Source organism: Diabrotica virgifera, chromosome 6 (genome assembly GCF_917563875.1).
Source record: "Diabrotica virgifera virgifera chromosome 6, PGI_DIABVI_V3a".
NCBI lineage: Eukaryota > Metazoa > Arthropoda > Insecta > Coleoptera > Chrysomelidae > Diabrotica > Diabrotica virgifera.
Window position 1 is genome coordinate 200,459,964 of NC_065448.1, and position 22,062 is coordinate 200,482,025.

Consider the following 22,062-nt stretch of genomic DNA (forward strand, 5'->3'; position numbering starts at 1 on the left):
TTAATCCTAGGGGCTTTCCCAACTACGCCTGTATCCAGCATTTATGCTCTTTTAGGAGAACCATCGCTACATCACCGCCGCATGTACCTCGCTCTATCACATGCAGCCTCAGTTGCTTGCAATATTTCAAAGCCAATATATCAAAACACTTTTACAAAACAAATATGTAAACATATTCCAAGATATTCGCTATACTAAAAAACCATATTACGAAAGAATTAAATCCATACTTCAAAACCTAAACATTAATTTTCCGGAGGTTTTCTCCTCGGATATTAAATACCCCGAGCCTTGGCTGATCGATTTACCAACCTGTGATGCATCTCTGGAGTATTTCGATAAATCTAATACACACCATTCTCTGATTCGTTCCAAGTTCGAGGACCTCATAAATAAGTACCCCGACTACCATAAAATCTACACAGATGCGTCTAAGTTCGAAGACGGTGTGGGGGCATCAATCGTTTCTTCAGAAAACAATCTTCTTTTTCGTTTACCCCCAGCATGTAGCACATTTTCAGCTGAACTCTACGCCATATACCGTGCTGTGAAACTTCTTAACGAGCTTACACTCACCAAAGCCCTGATCATAACAGATTCCCTTAGCTCTCTAAACTCATTAAAACACATTTTTCCGAAACATCCTTTTGAAAAGTTGCTAAAATACCAGCTTTCCCAAGCTCATGAACATGGAAGAAGCGTTCAATTTGTATGGGTTCCCTCACACGTCGGAATAACAGGAAATGAAGAAGCTGACAGGACTGCACGAGAGGCAATTTTAAGTGATTTTTCGGAGCCGATAGACAAGTGTGTTTCCAGTGACTTAAAAGCTTATTTTAAAAATAAAGTGTTGTGTTTGTGGCGAAATGAGTGGTCTCAATCTAATTCTAAGTTAAATAAAATAAAAAATAATGTGTCTCAGTGGTTTCCATCGTCGCGCAATAGACGAGAACAAATTGCGGTTGCGCGTTTACGTCTAGGACATACCAGGTTAACGCACTCTTACCTTTTCACAAAGAGTAATCCACCTATATGCGATCAGTGTAATGTCCGATTAACAGTCGAACACTTTTTAATAGTTTGTAGTAAATATGACCAAGAAAGACAGCGCTACAAGATCCCAAACTCTCTACCACAGGCTCTAGGTCAAAACTATTCCTGCGACAATATAGTTAATTATCTAAAATCCATAAACATTCTGTACAACCTGTAGTTGTTTACTTTTGTTATTTATATTTTGTTCCGTCGCTAATAACCTTTTGGTGGATGCGACTTCTTTTTCTAATAAAAAAAAACAATGTTTTTCAAGAGGACACGTAAACCCTAATAAAACTATTTCAAATTTAACATTTGTTACGTTCTATAAACTTTTATATTGTATTGTATTTAGGGGAGATATGCCTGAGACCGCATACTTTTTTTAAATGTTTTGTAATCAATAATCGATAGAGTTAGACATGTAATAAAAATCAAAGTCAGTGCTAGGACCATTTACATAAATATAACATTATTTTTTAACAATGTACATATTATAGTATTTTTCTGAAAAAATAAATTGTAAAGTATTACATGTGCCATCTCATACACATACATGTGGGTAAGATGGCATATCCTTGAAATAAAGGCACTAATCTCGACATAAGTCACAAATAAATTTTTTGCAGTCTTGGGTACACCATCACATTCGGAATATGACCGCACTTGCCACAAATTTGGCATCTTAGTCAGGTTTCTCGAGAACGAGATAATGAAAAGATGCCATTACAAAAAATGCAAGTAGCATCTTCCTCGTCACTTGTCTCAACTTCGACGGAATCGATTTTGTCGGTTCGAATTCCTCCTAAAACGACCCATAACTGTAACGATAAACTCCAATCATATAACAAAATTAGGTAATGCAGTGTAAAAACGCATAAGGGTGAGATGGCATACCTATGCCATCTAATCCACCTACTTACTATGCCATCTCAGGCAACATTGCAATTAGACCGTTTTTTAACCTAATTTTTCTTAAGCACATTTTTAAGATATAAATCGATGCAGGCGTGATAGCAATTAGGTAAAAGAACATCACAAAATTTGAAAACTTAACTTAGGTGTAGACTCGCGAATTATAATGTAATACAAAAAAAGCCAATAAATATACCTATTGTCCTACTTATTAAACATTCCAAACGCTACTGCTGTCAAAACAAAACTAACATGCATAAGTTCAGCAATGTTGAGAAATTCTAACTTGAGGAACTGAAAACTGTCACACTAGGCACCAAATTTGAAATAGTTTAAGAAAAACGCGTGATATGCCATCTCAGCCAGATCTCCCCTACTATAAAACTCTAAAACTCAAGATGTCAAAGTTACCTGTGTTGGAATCCAACATTTCGTTTTTACCGTCTACCATCGAGAATTCGTCCAAGTAGGTACCTATTATTGAATTTGTGTGTAGTTAATAATAATAAAACGAGAAACAATAATGGCTCCATCCAAAAGCAATGTTTGGTTGCATTTTAAGAAAATTAATAAAGAACAATCTCGCTGAATTTTTGCTCCAAAATTTTAAGAACATCTGGAAATACCTCCAATTTATACGTCCACTTAAAACAAAATTATAATTTACTTTTTAATAGTTTATTTTAGTAATTCTTTTATTTTATTTAATTTAATAAGAATACATATATCGATATATCGTCTCTGATATAAATCGTATATCGATATCTTCATTCGATGTATCATATATGATACGATATATCGATGTGTAATTTTTTTGCCATCCTTAGGCAAAAGCCATGAGATTGTTCTTCTGCCTACTCCGCTTCGGCCTTCTATCTTCCCTTCAAATTATTCGTAGCTGTCATTTCTCATTATATGGCCTAGGTACGAAGTCTTTCTTATTTTAATCGCTGTTATAGGATCTAACTATTTGTTTATGTGTTGGGATTCTTTTTTTTTGTGTCCATGATATTCCAATTTCACATTACGGTAAAGCTACATTAAGGCTTCTGTAGCCGTCTCATGATGTTTAATTTTAATGTCCAGGCTATAATTCAATATAGAAGGACTGACAATACATAGCATTTAACCTTCGGATGATCAAGGGAGGTAAATTTGGACCTCAGCGTTTGTTTTTCTTTAATAAATTCAGAAGTATTTTCAATTTTTAATTCATTATTTTTTTATTGTGACTTTAATATCATTCTAGATATCCTCATATTTTGAAATAAAAAAATCCCTATACTTTACGAATAAAAAATATATTCTGAAGTTGATGTTTAGTAAAATACCGTCTATTATGTGGAATTATAAGTAGTTTTACACTGCGCGTTATCAAAATCTATTTTTAGACTGTGGTGCCTGTTATGTACGAATCATGACATTCCAGTCTGCTACAGTTTATTATTATTATTTCCTGGCATTTATTATAAGTCATTATTATTATTTCCTGGCGTATATTATTATACACACACCGGCAAAATTAGCCGAACACCTTAAAAATGGGACATTTGATGTCTCGAATTTCCTAAACCTGTTGTCCGATTTGAGTGATTCTTTTAGTATGTTATAGCCTTATTATTTAAGAATATCGGTGTAATAATATTGTTGCTAGACAGGTAAATATCATTTTATACCGAGTGTAACAATCATACTGTGTTTTTTTCTTAAAGTTTGGAACACCCTGTGGAATATTCTAGCACAGCGGTGCTCAAAGAGTCGATCGCGATCGACCGGTCGATCGCGATTCACGGGAAAAATACAAATGAAAAACATGTGGACACTAATTTACTTCTGCATACATAATGTATGTGAGGTGGTTGAAATAATTAGTCCCGAAATAATTTCTTTTCTAGAAGAACGAGGGGCAAATTTACTTCAAAACGAAAAGCTCAGTGATCTGGCTTTCGTATCAGATTTAGCAAATCATTTGAACCTCCTTAATTTGGAACTACAGGCTAAAAATAACAATTATCGATATGATGAGAGCAGTACATTCCTTTGTCAACAAATTGTTATTATTGATTAATCAAATGAACAGAAAGGATTTAAGCAGCTTTCTATCGTTGAAAAAAAGGTTAACCGCCCATTTGAATTATATTTATTATGAGACGGAGATGCAAGTAATTCATGGCGAGTTTGAAAGACGCTTGGCTGATTTTAAGAAACTGGCAGATATTGTAACATCCATGTCTAATCAATTTGATTTTGAAGACGCGGAAAAAATTGCCAGTGAAATATTAATTACTTTCAATATGGAGATCATTTCCGTCCAAAATAAGGCACTGAAAATAATTTCGGATACTTATATACACCTCAAGTCCAGAGCGGCTGATAAGAAATTTTAGTCTTTCATACCGTATATCAAATATCCATCTTTGAGGCAAATAGCTCTGAAGCTCATAGCATTCTTTGGATCAACGTACTTGTGTGAGTCTGCATTTTCCCAAATGAAGGTAGTAAAATCAAAGTATCATAATCTGCTAACTGACGAACATATCTTATCATGCTTGCATCTGGCTCTCAGTAATTCCGTATCATCGTATGAAAATCTTGTGAATATTATGCAGTGCCATGCATCAACATCCAAATAAAATTAGGATGAAAAGCATGACCTTAATTACAACTCTCTGAAGTTACAACTTTTTATCAAATAGAAATGTGCAACAAAGTTTTTTATTTTCAAAACTGTTGTTTTTTACTAGCAGTCGATCGTTGGACGCTTGCAGTTTATGTGGTAGATCCCACACAGTATAAGTCTGAGCACCACTGTTCTAGCATATATAAAATATTGAAATTAAAACTACATTACAAAGCCTTAGGCTTTCTTAACATTTTCTTTTTTGATTCATTTGCTAATGTTGGAAAATAAAAAAGTTATGGGCTTTAACAACTAGCCATGTTTTTCATCAATAAATCCTCATAGTAGGGGAGGAAATTATGCTAAATTTGCAGTTACTCGAGCGTTATGGGGACCTATTGGATTGTGAAGAGTGGGTGCTAAAACCAAAAAAATTAAGTTTTCCATAAAGTGTGGGACTCTCCATTTTTAAATTTAATTTTCCATTTCCACTAATCGTTTTTTCAGATTATAGCGCCATCTATCTATAATTGGAAAACATGTTGCGAATAAAAGTTGTTTATCTTTACGTCAAGAATCCAAATCTTCAATAAAAATTGGGGGCTCCTATTTAAGATTTTAAAGTAACCCCCCACCCCACCTCCGTGGGGGGACGTGTTTGGTGCCATTCGACAGATTTTTGAAAAATATTGAAACCCCCACGTATTTTTTAGAGTTTTTCGATCTGACGTTTATTTCGCAAAATATTCGCTTTTTTTTGTGAAACTTTGCGACTCACCCATTTTCTTACGCCCCGCTCAAATCGTCAGATTTTTGAAATATTATACACTATTTTGCATGTACAGTGGAACCCCGATAAGTCGGCCCCCGATAACCCGGAAGTCCGGCTAACCCGGACCGATTTTTATCAGACAAACATTACAACAATAAAAATGTATGTCCTTTATGCTGGATTTTCCAATTTCTTTTCAACATCTTAAAATATTTTCTTTTATCTTTCCTTATAAACATTGTTCGAATACTATAATATCTTATATTTTTCAGGCTAAGTTTATTTATCATAATAAACTTTCTTCGTAAAAATTTGTCGCTTTAGCGAATTCCTATGTAGTTCATTCGTTTCAATTTTCAATGTCAAACACATTATACAATGAGAGATAATGCGTATTTGTTTAATTTGATACATAATATACCTTAGTAAAAATGACTCATGGCATGGCAGACAACGCTCATTGTCGTGTTATCGAAACCAACAGGCATCTGTAGTATCCTTTATTTACTTGAAACTGGTAAAACTATTTTTCAAACAATGGTCTTAGTCTTCACTCTTATTAAATACCATAAGTTCGTTCTCGTTGCGAGACGGTATTGTGTGTAGTAAAGTCGCATTGTTCGTTCCGTTCTGTAATCGTTCGTAAATATATTCAGATTTTGTGTTTGCGTGATTTTTTGTCTACGTAATGGCAATAAAACTTAAAATGTTGTTTTTGTTTCAAAATGATAACAAAAGACAGTTTGGACAATCGGTGCAAAGCTAAGAAAGCTAAAAATGAGACTCTCGACGACGCTTTGTATGTGTGGAACGCGAACGTGGTTTACAAGTGCCTGTGTGCCAATTATAACGGAGTTTATCTGTAAGCGTACCATATTTTAATAATTTTTACCATTTTCTCCGGCTAACCCGAATTTTCGATAACCCGGATCGGCCGCGGTCCCGATTAATCCGAGTTAACGGGGTTCCACTGTACTTAATTTGACGATTTCGAGCTTTTCTAAGAAACCAATTTTTTTTCGGTCCCCTTAATGAATTCCCGGTGTTAAGAACCAATATAATAGGTACATTTACAGGGTACAAGATTTCTCCCCATGTGATAATCTGACGCGCTCGAGTAACTGCAAAAATCCCCGCTTGGACTCCCCTACTATCATTATCTGCTTAGTTTAATAAACAAGGCTAAAGTAATTCAATACATGTATTAAATAAATAAATTAATAAGCGATGTCACAATGACGACCTCCCGTGGATTTCAGCTGAACTAGCTTCGAGGGAGGTTTTAATGTCAAACGCTGAGCGCACATGCATTGTAATATTCAGTATTTATTTTTGAATGTTTTTTTACAAATTTTATATACAACATCGACGAAAAATGAACATCCGATCGAAAAACTACAAAATACACGTATTCAATATTTTTGAAAAATCTATCGAATTGCACCAAACACGAGCCCCACGGAGGTGGGGGATTTAATTTAAAATTTTAAATAGGAGCCCCCAATTTTTATTGCAGATTTGGATTCTTTACGTAAAAATAAGCAACTTTTATTCAACACATTTTTTCGAATTATGGATAGATCGCGCTATAATCGAAAAAAAAAAATGATTGTTTCAAATGAAAAATTAAATTAAAAAATGAATAGTCCCCCACCATATGGAAAACTTAACTTAACCTTTTTCTGGTTTTAGCACGTACTCTTCACAATCCAATAGGTCCCCATAACGCTCGAGCAACTGCAAATTTAGCATACTTTCTTCCCCTACTATGAGGATTTATTGATGAAAAACGTGGATAGTTGTTAAGGCACTTAACTTTTTTATTATCCCACATAAGTAAATGAATCGAAAAGGAAAATGTTAAGAAAGCCTAACTCTACAATCGAGTTTTAATTTTAATATTTTACATATGCTAGAATATTCCACAGGGTGTTCCAAATTTTAAGAAAAAAACACAGTATGATTGGTACACCCGGTATAAAATGATATTTACCTGTCTAGCAACAATATTATTATAACGATATTCTCAAACAATAAGGCTATAACATAATAAAAAAATCACTCAAATCGGACTACTGGTTTAGGAAATTCGAGACATCAAACATGTCCCATTTTTAAGGTGTTCGGCTAATTTTACCGGTGTGTGTAGTTTCTTAGTATTTTGTGTACATATAAGATATGGCCCGCAAATATCTTACTGTGGCTGAGTTACAGGAAATTGTTACTGCTAGCGATTTTTATGATATAGAAGATGAAATCCAGGTCATTTTTGACCTGAGGTCATTTTTTACCCCCGTTGGTCATCCGTGTAACAAAAAAAGGTTGGTCATCGGAAGGTTAATAACTCTAATTCTGATATAGATAATTTGCGTCCATTTATTGTACATGTTCCTGGTCTGTTCTATTGTCGCTTTTATTTCGGTATCTGGGTCAACTTATCATTTAGTACTACTCCCAAGTGTCTAAATTTGTGAACTGTTCTAACTGGACTCCGTCAAAACTGTCCGCTGGACTATATCTGGTATGTATTTGGTATTTTTCTGGTGATCGAATCACTTCTGAATTAGAGGATGATCACCTGAAGCATTTTTTATAAATACAATTCTGTATATGACGTCTGTCGACGTCATCCGCAGCAAAGAGGTTAATAAAGTATATGAGGACGCCTTCTTGAAATCTACAAAAACAGGGGAAAATATAAACCAATAATTATAACAAAATATTTATTTTTATATATCATAATCGTCTTGGTGATACAACTCGGATAGTAGTCTATAAACATAGGAAGGCGCATTACCACCCCTAAAACAGAAAAGAAAAATATTACAGGCACAGAAATTAAGTATAGTTCTGTTACCGTAGTCAAAAAGGCAAACAACTAAATAAGTGAAGATTTGTATTATATAATTATTATCTATATATAGGTACACCGTTTTTAGGCGTCAACGCCCTTCCGGTAGGGATCTATGGAAGAGTATCATCCGAGTCGCAAGCCCTTAGCGCCGGACTCAACTTGCGATTTTGTAGTCGCGCGATTGTTTTGTCGCGAAGATTGAACACATTAATTGTTTCAAATACAAGTCAATCCACGATTATTTAGTCGCAAATGGATTGACTTGTATTTGAAACAATGTCGCGACTACAAATCGCAAGTGGAGTCCGGCGCTTATCCCTTGTCGTACAGCTCCCCCTTAGGCCGATCAGACACCAGCTTATTCCAGACCCAGCCATAATTTAGCCTTTTTATTTTTCTATTCACCGGCCGGGGCTCTAACTCGATCGCATATCCTCTAGATTTGTCGATAGAGCACCTCAGACTAGTGCGGCAGATTCGTGCATTTAATGACAGAAGCATATAATTTGGACCACATATACTACACATAAAAAGGTTCAAAATGAGATATGAGGGCATCTCAGATTTTACCTTTTACAAAAATGGCAGGCATTCAAAATGGCGACGATACATAGGTGACTAATAGCACGATAACTTTTAAACGAAAAGTCCGACTTCAACCAAATTTGGTATATGGGTTCTTTTGTTGATGTAGATCAGCTCGAGCTCCTGAACCGGAAGAATCGGTTTACCAGAAGTTGTATTTTCCTGTTTTTTTTATGTAAAAATATGTTTTTTTTCTTCAATTCTTTCACCCTGTATACACGTATATTAATTTTTCAAAAAGGTAATACTGGCGTTAAAAAGAGCGTAGAAATATTTTTTAGGAAATATTTTGAACTCTAGTTATATTAATTACCATTTAATAAATGCATAATGCATCTTCACATGTAGGTATGTACCTATGTGCAGCAGATTCGTGCAAATAATAATATAAGAATTATTGTGCATTTAATGGTAGAAGCATATAATTTGGACCACACATACTACACATACAAAGATTAAAATTTAGCTACGAGGCCATCTCAGATTTTGTCTTTCACAAAAATGGCGGGCATTCAAAATGAATCTGCCGCCCATAGGTACATGTGAACATACGTTATGCATTTATTAAATGGTAATTAACATAACTAAAAAGTTCAAAATATTTCCTAAAAAATATTTTTACTCTTTTCAATGGCGGTATTACCTTTTTGAAAAATTTATATATATAGGGTGAAAGAATTGAAAAAAAAACAACACATTTTTACGAAAAAAAAAAAAGTAAAAACACAACTTCTGGTAAACCGATTCTTTCGGTTCAAGACCTCGATCTTCTTCATAAAAAAAAGAACCTTGGTGCCAAATTTGGTTGAAATCTGACGTCTCGTTCAAAAGTTATCGTGCTATTAGTCACATATGTATAGTCGCCATTTTGAATGCCCGCCATTTTTGTAAAAGGGACAAAATCTGAGTTGGCCTCATGTCTAAATTTGAACCTTTGTATGTGTAGTATATGTGGTCCAAATTATATGCTTCTAACATTAAATGCACAATAATTCTTATAATATTTGCACGAATCTGCCGCACATAGGTACATGTAAAGATACGTTATACATTTATTAAATGGTAATTAACATATCTAAAAAGTTAAAAATATTTCCTATAAAATATTTTAAGCTCTTTTCAATGGCGGTATTAACGATTTGAAAAATTAATACATATAGGGTGAAAAGATTGAAAAAAAAACAACATATTTTTACATAAAAACCAGGAAAAACACAACTTCTGGTAAACCGATTTTTCCGGTTCAAGACCTTGACTTATACGTCAAAAAAGAACATATATACCAAATTTGGTTAAAATCTGACGTCTCGTTCAAAAGTTATCGTGCTATTAGTCACATATGTATAGTCGCCATTTTGAATGCCCACCGTTTTTGTAAAAGGCAAAATCTGAGATGACCTCATATCTAAATTTGAACCTTTATGTCAAGTATATTATGTGGTCCAAATTATATACTTCTATCATTAAATGCACAATTGTTTCACATATCGGCTGCACTAGACAGCTAGGCTATCTGGCCGACTAGAATTATTATTTAGTAATTTAAATAATTTTTGGTTTTAATTTTAACCGTTAAAAAATGCAAAATATTGATATATTAGCCAACTAGGTAAAGTATGGAGCTTAAGCTTCTATTCTCTACTATTTACTCAACATAAATAACCTGAATATCTAGGGTCAAAAGCCGGAGTAATAATGTTTTGGTTGAAGCGTAGCACCGTATTTTGTTACCTTCTCTGTGTACAGTAGGCCCAAACTACTCTGCCTTATACTGCTCTAGCGGTGCAAATGCACAATTTATTATTTCAGTCCGAATACACATTAAAAAGCGAAGAAGAATGTTACTTACTGGTGTGAAATGAACAATGTGACCAATTCTGGTGGTACATAGTCAAAAACTGGATTGTAAATTTCTACATCGTTAAGAATTTTTCCTGCAGAATGAGGAATTACATCGGCTGGTGAGGCACATATATTAAAAGCTTCATTATTGTGTGATACAACGTACATCGGAGTGAATTTGTACATATGGGAGAGCACCATAACCTAAAAAACAAACAGAAAAATAATTTTATAGCATTTCACCTTTTATAAGGAATTACAAAAGCCATGTCAGAAAGAAATCTACAAGAAAGAGACTGGGTAGATCGACAGGCTTGGCGATTGGGTACCGGAAGGCGTAGAACGCTATAGAACCGGATATATATGTATAAACTCCTGGACACACCACTTTAATTAATCTAAATATTTACAATGTGAACACAAAATAAAACTAAGTTACCTTGAAATAACAATTAACACCTACAAATAAGTCCAACATGACTTTATCATGACCTTAATTTGCCTTATTGTTTCTTTAAAAAATTGTTTTGGCCGGAAATGCGTAAATAAGCTAGCATAACTCCAAATTGCAAAAAGAAAAAATCAGTAAAGTAACACTAAACTGCATCTGGGTCAACACTAATATCTTTTAGGCCCTCCTCTACTTCTTATGACTGCATTTATGCGTCAAGGCATGCTTGATATCAAATGTTCAACAAATGCTTGCGGAATATTCTCCCAATCTTCAATAACGGCCTCAATGAGTTGGTTGTGATTGGCAATAGGGGGTTTACGACTTCGAATCTTTTTTGAGATACTGAGGGACTGAGATAGTCCCATAGATGCTCTATAGGATTCATGTCCGGACTGTTAGGTGGCCACTCTAATAATTTAGGTAGCCAATAACCTGTCGAGCCACATGAGGACGAGCGTTGTCTTGCATGAATAAAAAATTAGGTCCAAGAAACGGAGCAAAAGGCATTACATGTTCGACAATAATGTTGCCTAAGTAATAATGGGCATCCATAGACCTCGTACGTATGGGGATCAACTCCGTACGAGCTTCAAAATAAATTCCCCCCCCAAAACATTTTAGAGCCACCACAAAAAGGTACTTTAAGAGAGATATTGCAGCTGGCAAACCTTTCTCCTCGCCTTCGCCAGACACGCTCACGACCATCTGGAGCTTTTAGGCTTACTCTAGTCTCATCGGAGAAAAGAACTCGTTTCCAATCATCGATGGTCCAATTTCGATGCAATCTTGCAAAATTAAATCTCTGAACCCTGTGTTCTCTGGTAAGCAAGGGTTTTTTGGCCGGTTTCCTATTGCTCAATTCTGCTTTATGTAAACGTTTTCTAACTATTCGAGACGATATCGCGACATTTCGAACATCTGCTAGTTCATTTTTTAGCAAATTGCTGGTGACTCTCCTATCTCTAAGAGCACGTTGTCTCAAAAAACGATCATTAATTTGATTAGTGCAACGTTTTCGCCCTTGCCCTGGTCTTCGATGGTACGACCATGTTTCATTATATCGCCTCACCTTGCGACTGATGCTGGAATGATGTCTTCCTAACAAACCTGCAACGTATCACATTGAATATCCTTCATCTAGGAGAGTCGATGCTCGCACTGCCTCCTCCATTGACAAATTTCTTTGGCGGTTCATTTTTGAAGTTATACTTCTTTAGGCACTTCCCTGGCGCATGCGCACACCTACAGTATGGTATTAGTCGCTACATCTTTTAAGTTATGTAGCGCAAATAAGGTGTGCGTGAAAAGAATATATTATTAGTGTTTTTAGTAACTATATTTATTATAATTTTTATGTCTGTGGATTTGTCTTCCTCCTAATAAGTATTATTGAAAATGTTTATTTTCAATTAATGTATCTGTCACCGTGATTGTAATTATGTCCGAGACATGATCGACTGAATACAAAAGCGGTGGTAGCTGATCGATAGAGCATTCGCCTAGGGATCGAGAGGTCCCCTGTTCGAATCCTGACAAAGTCATATCCTTCTTTTTTTTTTTTTTTTTTTTTTAATTTTTGGTATTTTTTTTGTTTTTTCTAAAATTAGTTTAATATTTAAATACAATACAAAAAAAAACTGTTTAAAGTATATAGGTATACTGATTCCGTTGAAATCATAATATGAAGTTAGATTATATTATAATAGAAGTATAACTTCTTACGTGCGTACAAAGTACACACACATTCTTTTATTTGATTATTATGCAAATGAACTTCCAAACATGCATGTGATGAAAAATATCACAATAAAAAGCTGGTTTTTCACAAGCACTTTGCTTTAAGGCCATCGGTACATAATTCGCAAATATTTTATGGGTATTCCTACTTTTTCTGTCTTTACACAGCAAATAACCTGAACTAAAATTCACACTGGTATGGATATGTAAACATTACTAGAATGTCATTCTACTTGAAAATATCATCATTAATTTAAAGAGATGGCTTTTGAATGTTCTTGAATAACTGTTATTTTTATAATTGCAAATTATTAATTCAGTTAATAAATGTGATAATTTTTTCACTAACTATGTATTCAGTGATTGTAATAATTTATATGTACAACAAAAACTAATACTCAATCGAGAAAAGAGGAAAAGTGTTAAAGTGATTTTTTAATAATATATTGTTAATTACTATGGAACGCTTACAATTTTGAACATCTTTAACAACAAAATACTTGGATCACAGAATATATTATCCTGATGTATTCTCTGCTTGGATCTTTCACAAATAATACACAATAAATAACTTTTTATTAAGTTCACGTCTTAAATCAATTATTTATCAAATACACTATATATCAATATTATTTAATCAACAACTCAAAATATTCCCGATGCCATGTCAAATATTTAAAATTGTCACTGATTGTCACTGTCTGACTGACAGTATGCTGACAATATTCCATTCGACTGAGTGGGTTGTATGACAAAGATAGATTTGGAAATATTACCACGAACATTGTGTTCATTTTTTCGAATCCTGAAAAAAACCAATAAATATTTTTGAAAAATTTAAACGCAGAATGAAAGACTATATTATTACCGAGAGCCGAAAGTCCCTTCGAATAAATAAAAAGTTTATTTTGAATGAAATATTTTAAATTGAATATCACACTAAATTTTCTCTTAGTTTTTCACCCCTGTAACTTATTAAAATAAACATTATAGAAGTTCTCAGGGACTTTCGGCCCTCGCCAATAACGTAATCTTTCATTCTGCGTTTAAATTTTTCAAAAATACTTATTAGTTTTTTTCAGGATTCGAAAAAAAATGAATCCCCATTTGAATAGCATTGCAGCCGAAAATACGTACCCATCCTCTTAATCTGCACTTTTTATGAAAAGTTTAACTCACTTTTAGTCTAAAACAAAGTCTAATACAAATTATTGTTAAAACAAGACTATTATTAGCTTACATAACAACTGTCACTGTCAAACAAGGTCCACAGGCAACTTTTCGTACAGTAAATTATCAATAAATAAAGATTGTTGAGAAAAATATGAGTGGTGCGTTAATTTTGTCCAGGAGTTTATATATACTTTTTATAGTATTTGGTAACGTAATCTTAAGGGAAAAAATAGGTTAAAAACATCATTACTCACAGGCACAGAAAATTGTTTGGCCGCCAAGGCTACTGCATGTATTCCACTAGCTGCTCGTAGTCCTCCGTTTGCTAAAACTGTGTGCGTTCCTATAATTACTTTGTTAACTCTGGACATCATGGCAAAAACTGCAGAATCTGGTATGACGGTAGTTTGAATGTTGCTTTTTGCCAAACGGGTTGCCATTATGTGGCCCTAAAAATAATTTACATATATTACTCTATAAAGATTGTCACTAGTTTTACGAGAATTATCAGATTTTATTGTAATAACATCATTGTCAATAGTGTGTATTAAAATTATAAAAATTCCGTAACATGCAAATTAAAAGTGGTTGACAAAATATTCAGCAAGAAGCTGGGAGAATTTTAACTATCCGGTGGGAGGGTTGACATGGTGGGGATGTGACATTTCGACAGTGCTTCTTATGGTGGCATAATTTGTAAGCCGTAGGGGACGGGCGATAAAGTCAGTTCTTTTTCTTTACTATATTTTCTTACCTTAGTAATGAAATCTACCTCTTTTCTTCGACCAGATTCTTTGGAAACACAAAGAATCTACATATCCCTCTTTCACTATAGTGTTTATTTTTATTATACAAAATACAATGGTTCACAAAAGTTCCTAACCTTTGCTTTGTGAATATCACTAAAAATTATATTATCTTAAAAGCACAATTTCAATTTTATAGGAATTAAAAAGGCTTGTGAGTGAGCCTTGAGTGAGCTATGAGTGAAAAGAGTGAGCAAGTTCTGGCTTTTCAACCTTTGTTTACAAAGTGATAATAACAATATGACAGTCGTGACGTCACACTTCGGCTGTCAGCCTTAAAATCTCTTCATACTTTTCTATATTTAAACCATATTAATACCTTAGCACAAAATTATAGTGAAATTTTAAATGTTCTCTTGTTTTTGTAAATCACACATAAAGCATACACATAATTATCCCCTTGTTGTCAGAATGTACCACGTGACCTATACAATAATCATAATTAACGCTCCCAGCGGATATCTGGATAATCTGGACATCCAGTAAGAAGGCATCCGAAGATAGAACAGATGCAATCCTATCCGTAAGGTAGTTTGCTAAACTTGTACTAAATTGTCAATACGGGTATGAGTGAATTTAGGTTTTGCAGCACTTATGTGATCTAACGAGAAGGGACTGTGAGTTACCTACCAAAACTAATTATAATATAAGGCAACATACAAGAAAAAAGGTGTCCACGAATCTTTACTTTGGAAGGAAAAACATACAGTACTTACATCATAAAATGGCGCCGCTTCAACAACAACCACTTTAAAATGTCGTTCTTTTGCGGCAGATTTTAAAAACTTTTCTACCGTATTAGATTTCCCCACTGTCATAATCATCTCATCCATGTGAATATGCTCTGATGCTTGTGCTGCTATATTCTCGGAACTAAAAAAATAAATAATAAAATAAAAAAATGCCAAAATATCGGACGTGTATATAAATATCTTGAAACTTTAATAAATGAGAAACATTTTTCAAAGGAACTAACAACCAAAACTCAAATTGCACGAAACTCATTTATGAAAATGAAACAATTTTTTGCAATAGAACTTTCGAGTGTCAATATAAACATGTGCATGCGTAGATGTTACATATTTAGTATCCTACTGTACGGTATAGACGCAGCTACTCTGAAAAAAGCGATGATGAGAAAAGTGGAAGTTTTCTAGATGAGACTGAAAAAATCTTGAGAATATCTTACATAGACAGAGTCACGAATGAAGAGGTCTTATGAAGACTTTCAAAAGAAACAAAACTGAATAATGAAATAAAGATACAAAACTACATACTTTGGGTACATGAGGAGATGAACAAGGAAACAGCTTGCAAGGAAAGATTTAAGTGTAACATTGGAAGGCAATGAAAGTCATGGCTACGCAATCTTAAAAGAGTGGTTTAATTGGTCGTCTAACCAGCTTTTTAGGATAGGTAATAATGAACGTACATAGGTCAAGTAATCATGATGATCTCTAACATTAAGACGGTACTTTAAGTAGAAGAAAAAGAAATGCTGGTCATAGTGAGTAAGCTTAGTTGGTATGCAGCTGGGCTAACCTAATGGTAGGGGAGCCCAAGTGGGAATTTTTGAAGTTACTCGAACGCGTCAAAAAATTACATGGTGACAAAAACCTTGTTCCCTGTAAATGTACCATATCTACCATATATGGACTCTTAATACAGGGAAGTGCGGTAAGGGGGACCCAAAAAAAATCTATTCTTATAAAAACTCGAAATCTTCAGATTAAGGTAAGGTAAGTCAAGTACATACAGAACAGTGTATATGGGGGCGTTTAAGTATTACGTAACGAGAATTTTTAAGATTTTTGCCACCCCCCTCCCCTTTATGTAACGCACCGTAATGGGGCGTTCAAGTATTACGTAATGCAATTTTTGAAGATTTTTGACCCCCCCTCCCCCCAACCTGCGTTACGTAATACTTGAACGGCCCCTATTTCAAAAATCTGACGATTTGAACGGGGCGAAATGGGAAATGGGAGACTGAAAACATATTGAAAAACTGAAAAACACATGTTGAATATTTTCAAAAAGCTATTGAATGATACCAAACAAGACCCTCCACGAAGAGGGGTGGGGATAACTTTAAAATTTTAAATAGAAACCCGGCGATATTTTGTAAAACTGAACATCAGATCAAAAAACTGAAAAATATGTGTTCAATATTTTTCAAAAATCTATAGAATGACATCGAACACGATCACCCACGGGGATCGGGTGGGGGTTACTTTAAAATCTTAAATGGGAGCCCCCATTTTTTAGTGCAGATTTGGATTCCTTACGTGAAAATAAGTAACTTTTATTCGAGACATTTTTTCGAATTATGGATAGATGGTGCTATAATCTGAAAAAACGATTGTTGGAAATGGAAAATTACATTAAAAAATGGAAAGTCCCCACTAAAACGGAAACCTTTTTTTGGTTTTAGGACCTAATCTTCACAACCCAATAGGTCCCCAACTCTTGAGTAACTGCAAAGGACACCGCACTCATCTTATGGAAAATATAATGTAATGAGTATAGATTCATCTCGAAATTACGCTCGTTTTATAACATTGCGTCAACTATGTATTTTGTATGTCAAAGAGAGAAAAAAGATTTTTGGAATCGCCACTTTATAAATTTTTAAGGCACAGGATTATATATAATAAAGTAGGTATAATTTGACCAGGCGTACAAAAGTATTAGTTCCTCTAATCCTCTTAACTCAAGCACGGTAAACCCTTGTGAATAGCCATTAGACTAATATTATTTATGAATGACACTTTTATGGACTCCAAAAATGTGATTTCGCTAAACTTTAAATACAATTAACGCCCTAATTAAGCAAAATACAGAGTTGGCGCAATGTTATAAAACGAGCGTAATTTCGAGACAAATCTAGTCATGTAAATTTTATTGAATTTGAGTGTCATTATATTTTCGATAAGATGGGTGCGGTGTCGTTTAGCGTCCTTGCCTCCCCTATTATAAAATTCGACCAGATCATAGTCCTGTTGAATCCAAAAGTATCTGCGTGTCCTTCCCAGACCTTTGAAACTCTAATCCCAAAAAAAGCTAGTTTGTGATATATCACAAACACAACAAATGAATAGCTGTATTATTTTACCTTGAATCTATTTCAACTTTATACTCTCCTAAATGATCCAATAAATTTGACCTCAAACTGCTGTGAGCTTCAGAATAGTCCAATATATCACTAGGATGAGATGTCACAAGCTGATGCAAGGATTGTCCTTCTCCCTTTTTCTAAAACAAACAAAGTAATTAATTTGGGTATTTAGCAATCTGAATGGTGTGCATATTCACACTTCAAGGCACATTCCTTTTGAGAGAATGTAAAAATGCATCAATAGTAGTGAAGTATTAAAGAATATATTATAAATGAAATACTTTATTAGATACTTTATTATATTAATATTGTATAGTTTCAATTTGATAATATGATTTGTACAAAAACAAGAAAAACAGGTTTACCTACCTTTAATGCTGATTCATATTCTTCTCTAATTATTTTCAATATATGTCTCATAATATTGGTGGCTGTAGCTTCAGTAGGTACATTTTCTCTAATAAATTTAATTCTCAGTTTAATTAAATTCATTAACTCCCTTGCACTTTTCCATTGCTGCTGTGAAATAAGTTTTTCTAGTAACTCTTCTGTTTTCAACGCTATATCTAGAGAATTGTCCAGCTTTCTAAAATAATGTAGATAAAAAAACATTAAGTATATTACATAAGAGTATTGGCTTTTGTTGTCTTCATCCACACAAATCACAAACAAACAAACAAATCTATATTTATTTAAAAAAAATGTATTCAAATTTTGGATTGATCATTTTTGAGTTTTATTTAAGAGGATGGGTATGTATTTTCGGCTGCAATGCTATTCAAATGGGGATTCATTTTTTTCGAATCCTGAGAAAACTAATAAGTATTTTTGAAAAACTTAAACGCAGAATGAAAGATTACGTTATTGGCCAGGGCCGAAAGTCCCTGAGAACTTTTATAATGTTTATTTTAATAAGTTACAGGGGTGAAAATCTAAGAGAAAATTTAGTGTGATTTTTAATTTCAAATTTCTCATTCGAAATAAACTTTTTATTTATTCTAAGGGACTTTCGGCCCTCGGTAATAATATAGTCTTTCATTCTGCGTTTAAATTTTTCAAAAATATTTATTGGTTTTTTCAGGATTCGAAAAAAATGAACACAATGTCCGTGGTTATATTTCCAAATCTATCTTTGTCTTACAACTCAAAATATTCCCGATACCATGTCAAATATTTAAAATTGTCACTGTCTGACTGACAGTATACTGACAGTGGCTACGGCCACAAGGCCCACATTTTAATGCTAATGAGGCAACTACAGTGTGTCAAACAGCTGTTATTGAAAACAACATGTAACACAACAGTTGTGTCTCACGGCAGCCAACGTGTTAAATATGATGAATATTATGTTGTACTCTTTGTATTTTTTTGAAGTCTTGTTTGTTGGACTAGACAAAACAAGTTCATTACATGTTTTAAATGGGTTAACCATACTGAATTTCACTAATTAAACACATTTATTGTAATATTCCCTGGCCCTATTTGTTTTCCATAATATTTATTAGAGATGCCACATTTTAACACCTCAGTTAACAATGCATCAAACTCCTTAAAATGTTTGAAGATTTTACTAAAAAAACAAGCACAGGTATTTTCTGCATCTCTGAAATAATTCCACATATCCACATTGTTAATATACCTACTAAAGAAGGAAGAGAGTACAAATAGAACACCAAACTTATTGAGAATGAAATCTTCACTACATGATGAGTTTAAAAAACAGTTCAGATTCAATGAAAATGACAAATATCAGATTTTTTGACCTACATTTAAAACTATTTTCCTGGGATTAGTTCAAATGGAATGAGCAAGACAGCATTCCTTTAGAAGATCTAAAAATGCCTTGGTGATCAGTCAAGCAGTATCAATGATGAATTTTGCCAGTTCATAACAGAAAAAACCAATGAAACTGATAAAAAAGATTAATTGTTATTTGAAAACTGTTGGCATAGATTGGATCGCAGACAAGATTATATAAAATAATAGACATTTATGGAAAGTAGGTGAGACATATAGAGTTGGGATCTTTGAAGAAAATACTACTTGCACAGGTGGAATAATGTGAAGAAAGATACACCTATAATTGTAATTGTAACAGAGAATGAGAATAGGTAATTCCACACAACTTTATAGTCATTAAGCTGTGATATTAACGATATACCACTTTGTATCATAATGAATAAACTACACTGATATTTTGGATTAATTCTGAGGTTTTAATGTTAACATGTTCACTACCAAGCGACTCATGAGCCACATCCATTCTTCGTATAGACCAGTGTCTCACCCGTGAGCCTGGGATCCCACTGCATATACTGGTAATTTAAATAGCTATGGTCTATAAGGAAGAAACTTAAGTACTCCCTTGGTAGCGAACGTGTTAAATAGTCTTGGTGACTCTAAAATATAGTTTTGAAAGCTCCTCAGACTAACCGTTAAGTAATTAAGTTCCAATTGATTTTCTATTGTACTTTTGTGTTTATAAAGCTAAGGAAATGTTGAGGTTGAGTAGAACTCATAAACTGTTTACTCACAAAAGGGATAAAAAGTTAGAACTACCAAAATTGCATCATATGGTTTGTCATTACGATACCATATTTACTTACTTGTGCTTTATATCACTAACTAAATTGTTCACATCCAGTAAACTGTCTTTGTCGGGCATTTTGTGTTTTAAGTTACTTAATTTTCTCAAAATTTAATAATAAATGTAAATTCTAAAGTTAGGTTAGGAAAAACTGTCACTGTCACTTGCCACTTTAATGCAACTGTCACTTTAATGCAACTTCTTGTTCTTTTATTATAAACACTAAGCTAGTTTTGATTATTCAGGCACGTACATTATTTGAAAAGTCGTCGTATTAGATGTGGCAACACTGTGATGCTGTCAAATAGAAGACCTATCTATAAATAACGGAATATGTATTAATTATCACTTGAGTCGGTTTGCCTTTTGTCAAATTGTATTTTAAATCTCGAATTAATTTAGTATAATTATTATTAATATCAATAACATCTTCAGTTTGAGGTTGATTAATATCTCTTAAATAAATTTTATATAAAATTTATATTTTCTTTTAATTATTTAGTAGGTACCTATTAACTAATCATAATTATAATTACATTTAAAAAAGTTGTTTTTCAAGTCAGTGCATTCAAATTAATTGTACAGTAAACATTTGTGGAACAGGTAAACGACCCCTGTTAAAAATCTCAAAATAATTTTGTTCTTCTGTATCTTTACCCTCATTTTTAACAATAACATAGGGAATGTACATATGATAATTTTGATGAAACTTTACAACTGACATAATATGTCAGTTGTTCATTCAGTAGTTGAATTGATTTTCTCCTTATTGATTTTATATAATAAAATGCAAATAGATCGAGGACGTTCAAAAAAGATACGATCTATTTAATCTACACACTAAAGTTAAAGAAATGTCAGCACTAAAAAAACATAATTTCTCTGGTGCACTTCTGAATAATCACGGCATTACTATAATATAGTCCTGTCGCCAGGGGGGGGGTACAACGGCCTTCTTAATTCAGATGGACTTACCCAAGTTTTTTTTATGTATTTTGACCCGTAGAACACGAATTTTTTGGGTAACAGTTGATCCGGATGTCGATAAGATTGTTATAAACAAAGAAGTTGAGGAATTACATAACAGCGATTTCTCGCAAAACAAAACATTTTTTTGTATTTTTTGGGTCATTCTAACCAAAAAATGTTCCTACAAGTTTTTTCGTACGATGCATAGTTTTCGAGATAAACGCGGTTGAACTTTCAAAAAATGGAAAAATTGCAATTTTTGAACCCGAATAACGTTTGAACAAAAAATAAAATAGCAATCCTGCTTACCGCCTTTAAAAGTTTAAGTCAAATTATATCTGTTTTCAATATTTGCATTGCTAAAAATTTATTTTTTGATTGTTAAAAAAAGCTATAAACACATACTGTTTCCCGTGCCTAATACATGCGTTTTAATGCATGCTACTTACAAATAGCCCCGCTTGCACTTTTATCTCCTCTACGTACTCGTTCGATTTTAAATGAGAAATCATTGAAACAACACTCAAGCACTAGGTGTTTATAGCTTTGTTTTAACAATAAAATAATATATTTTTGGCCATACAAATAATTAAAACCG

At 33.5% G+C, this 22,062-nt stretch overlaps 1 protein-coding gene across 1 annotated transcript; it reads right to left on the bottom strand.

The window, feature by feature from the left end:
* Window positions 1–8,051: 8,051 nt before the first annotated feature.
* On the bottom strand, window positions 8,052–20,684 carry LOC126886633 (translation initiation factor eIF-2B subunit beta). The gene is made up of 7 exons (XM_050653624.1): window positions 20,515–20,684; window positions 18,278–18,494; window positions 17,906–18,045; window positions 15,510–15,666; window positions 14,242–14,436; window positions 10,631–10,827; window positions 8,052–8,144 (listed from the first exon to the last, which is right to left on the bottom strand). Exons 1-7 carry the CDS (start codon window positions 20,571–20,573, stop codon window positions 8,072–8,074), a joined length of 1,038 nt encoding a protein of 345 aa, XP_050509581.1. The 5' UTR covers window positions 20,574–20,684; the 3' UTR covers window positions 8,052–8,071.
* Between the last annotated feature and the right edge of the window lie 1,378 nt (window positions 20,685–22,062).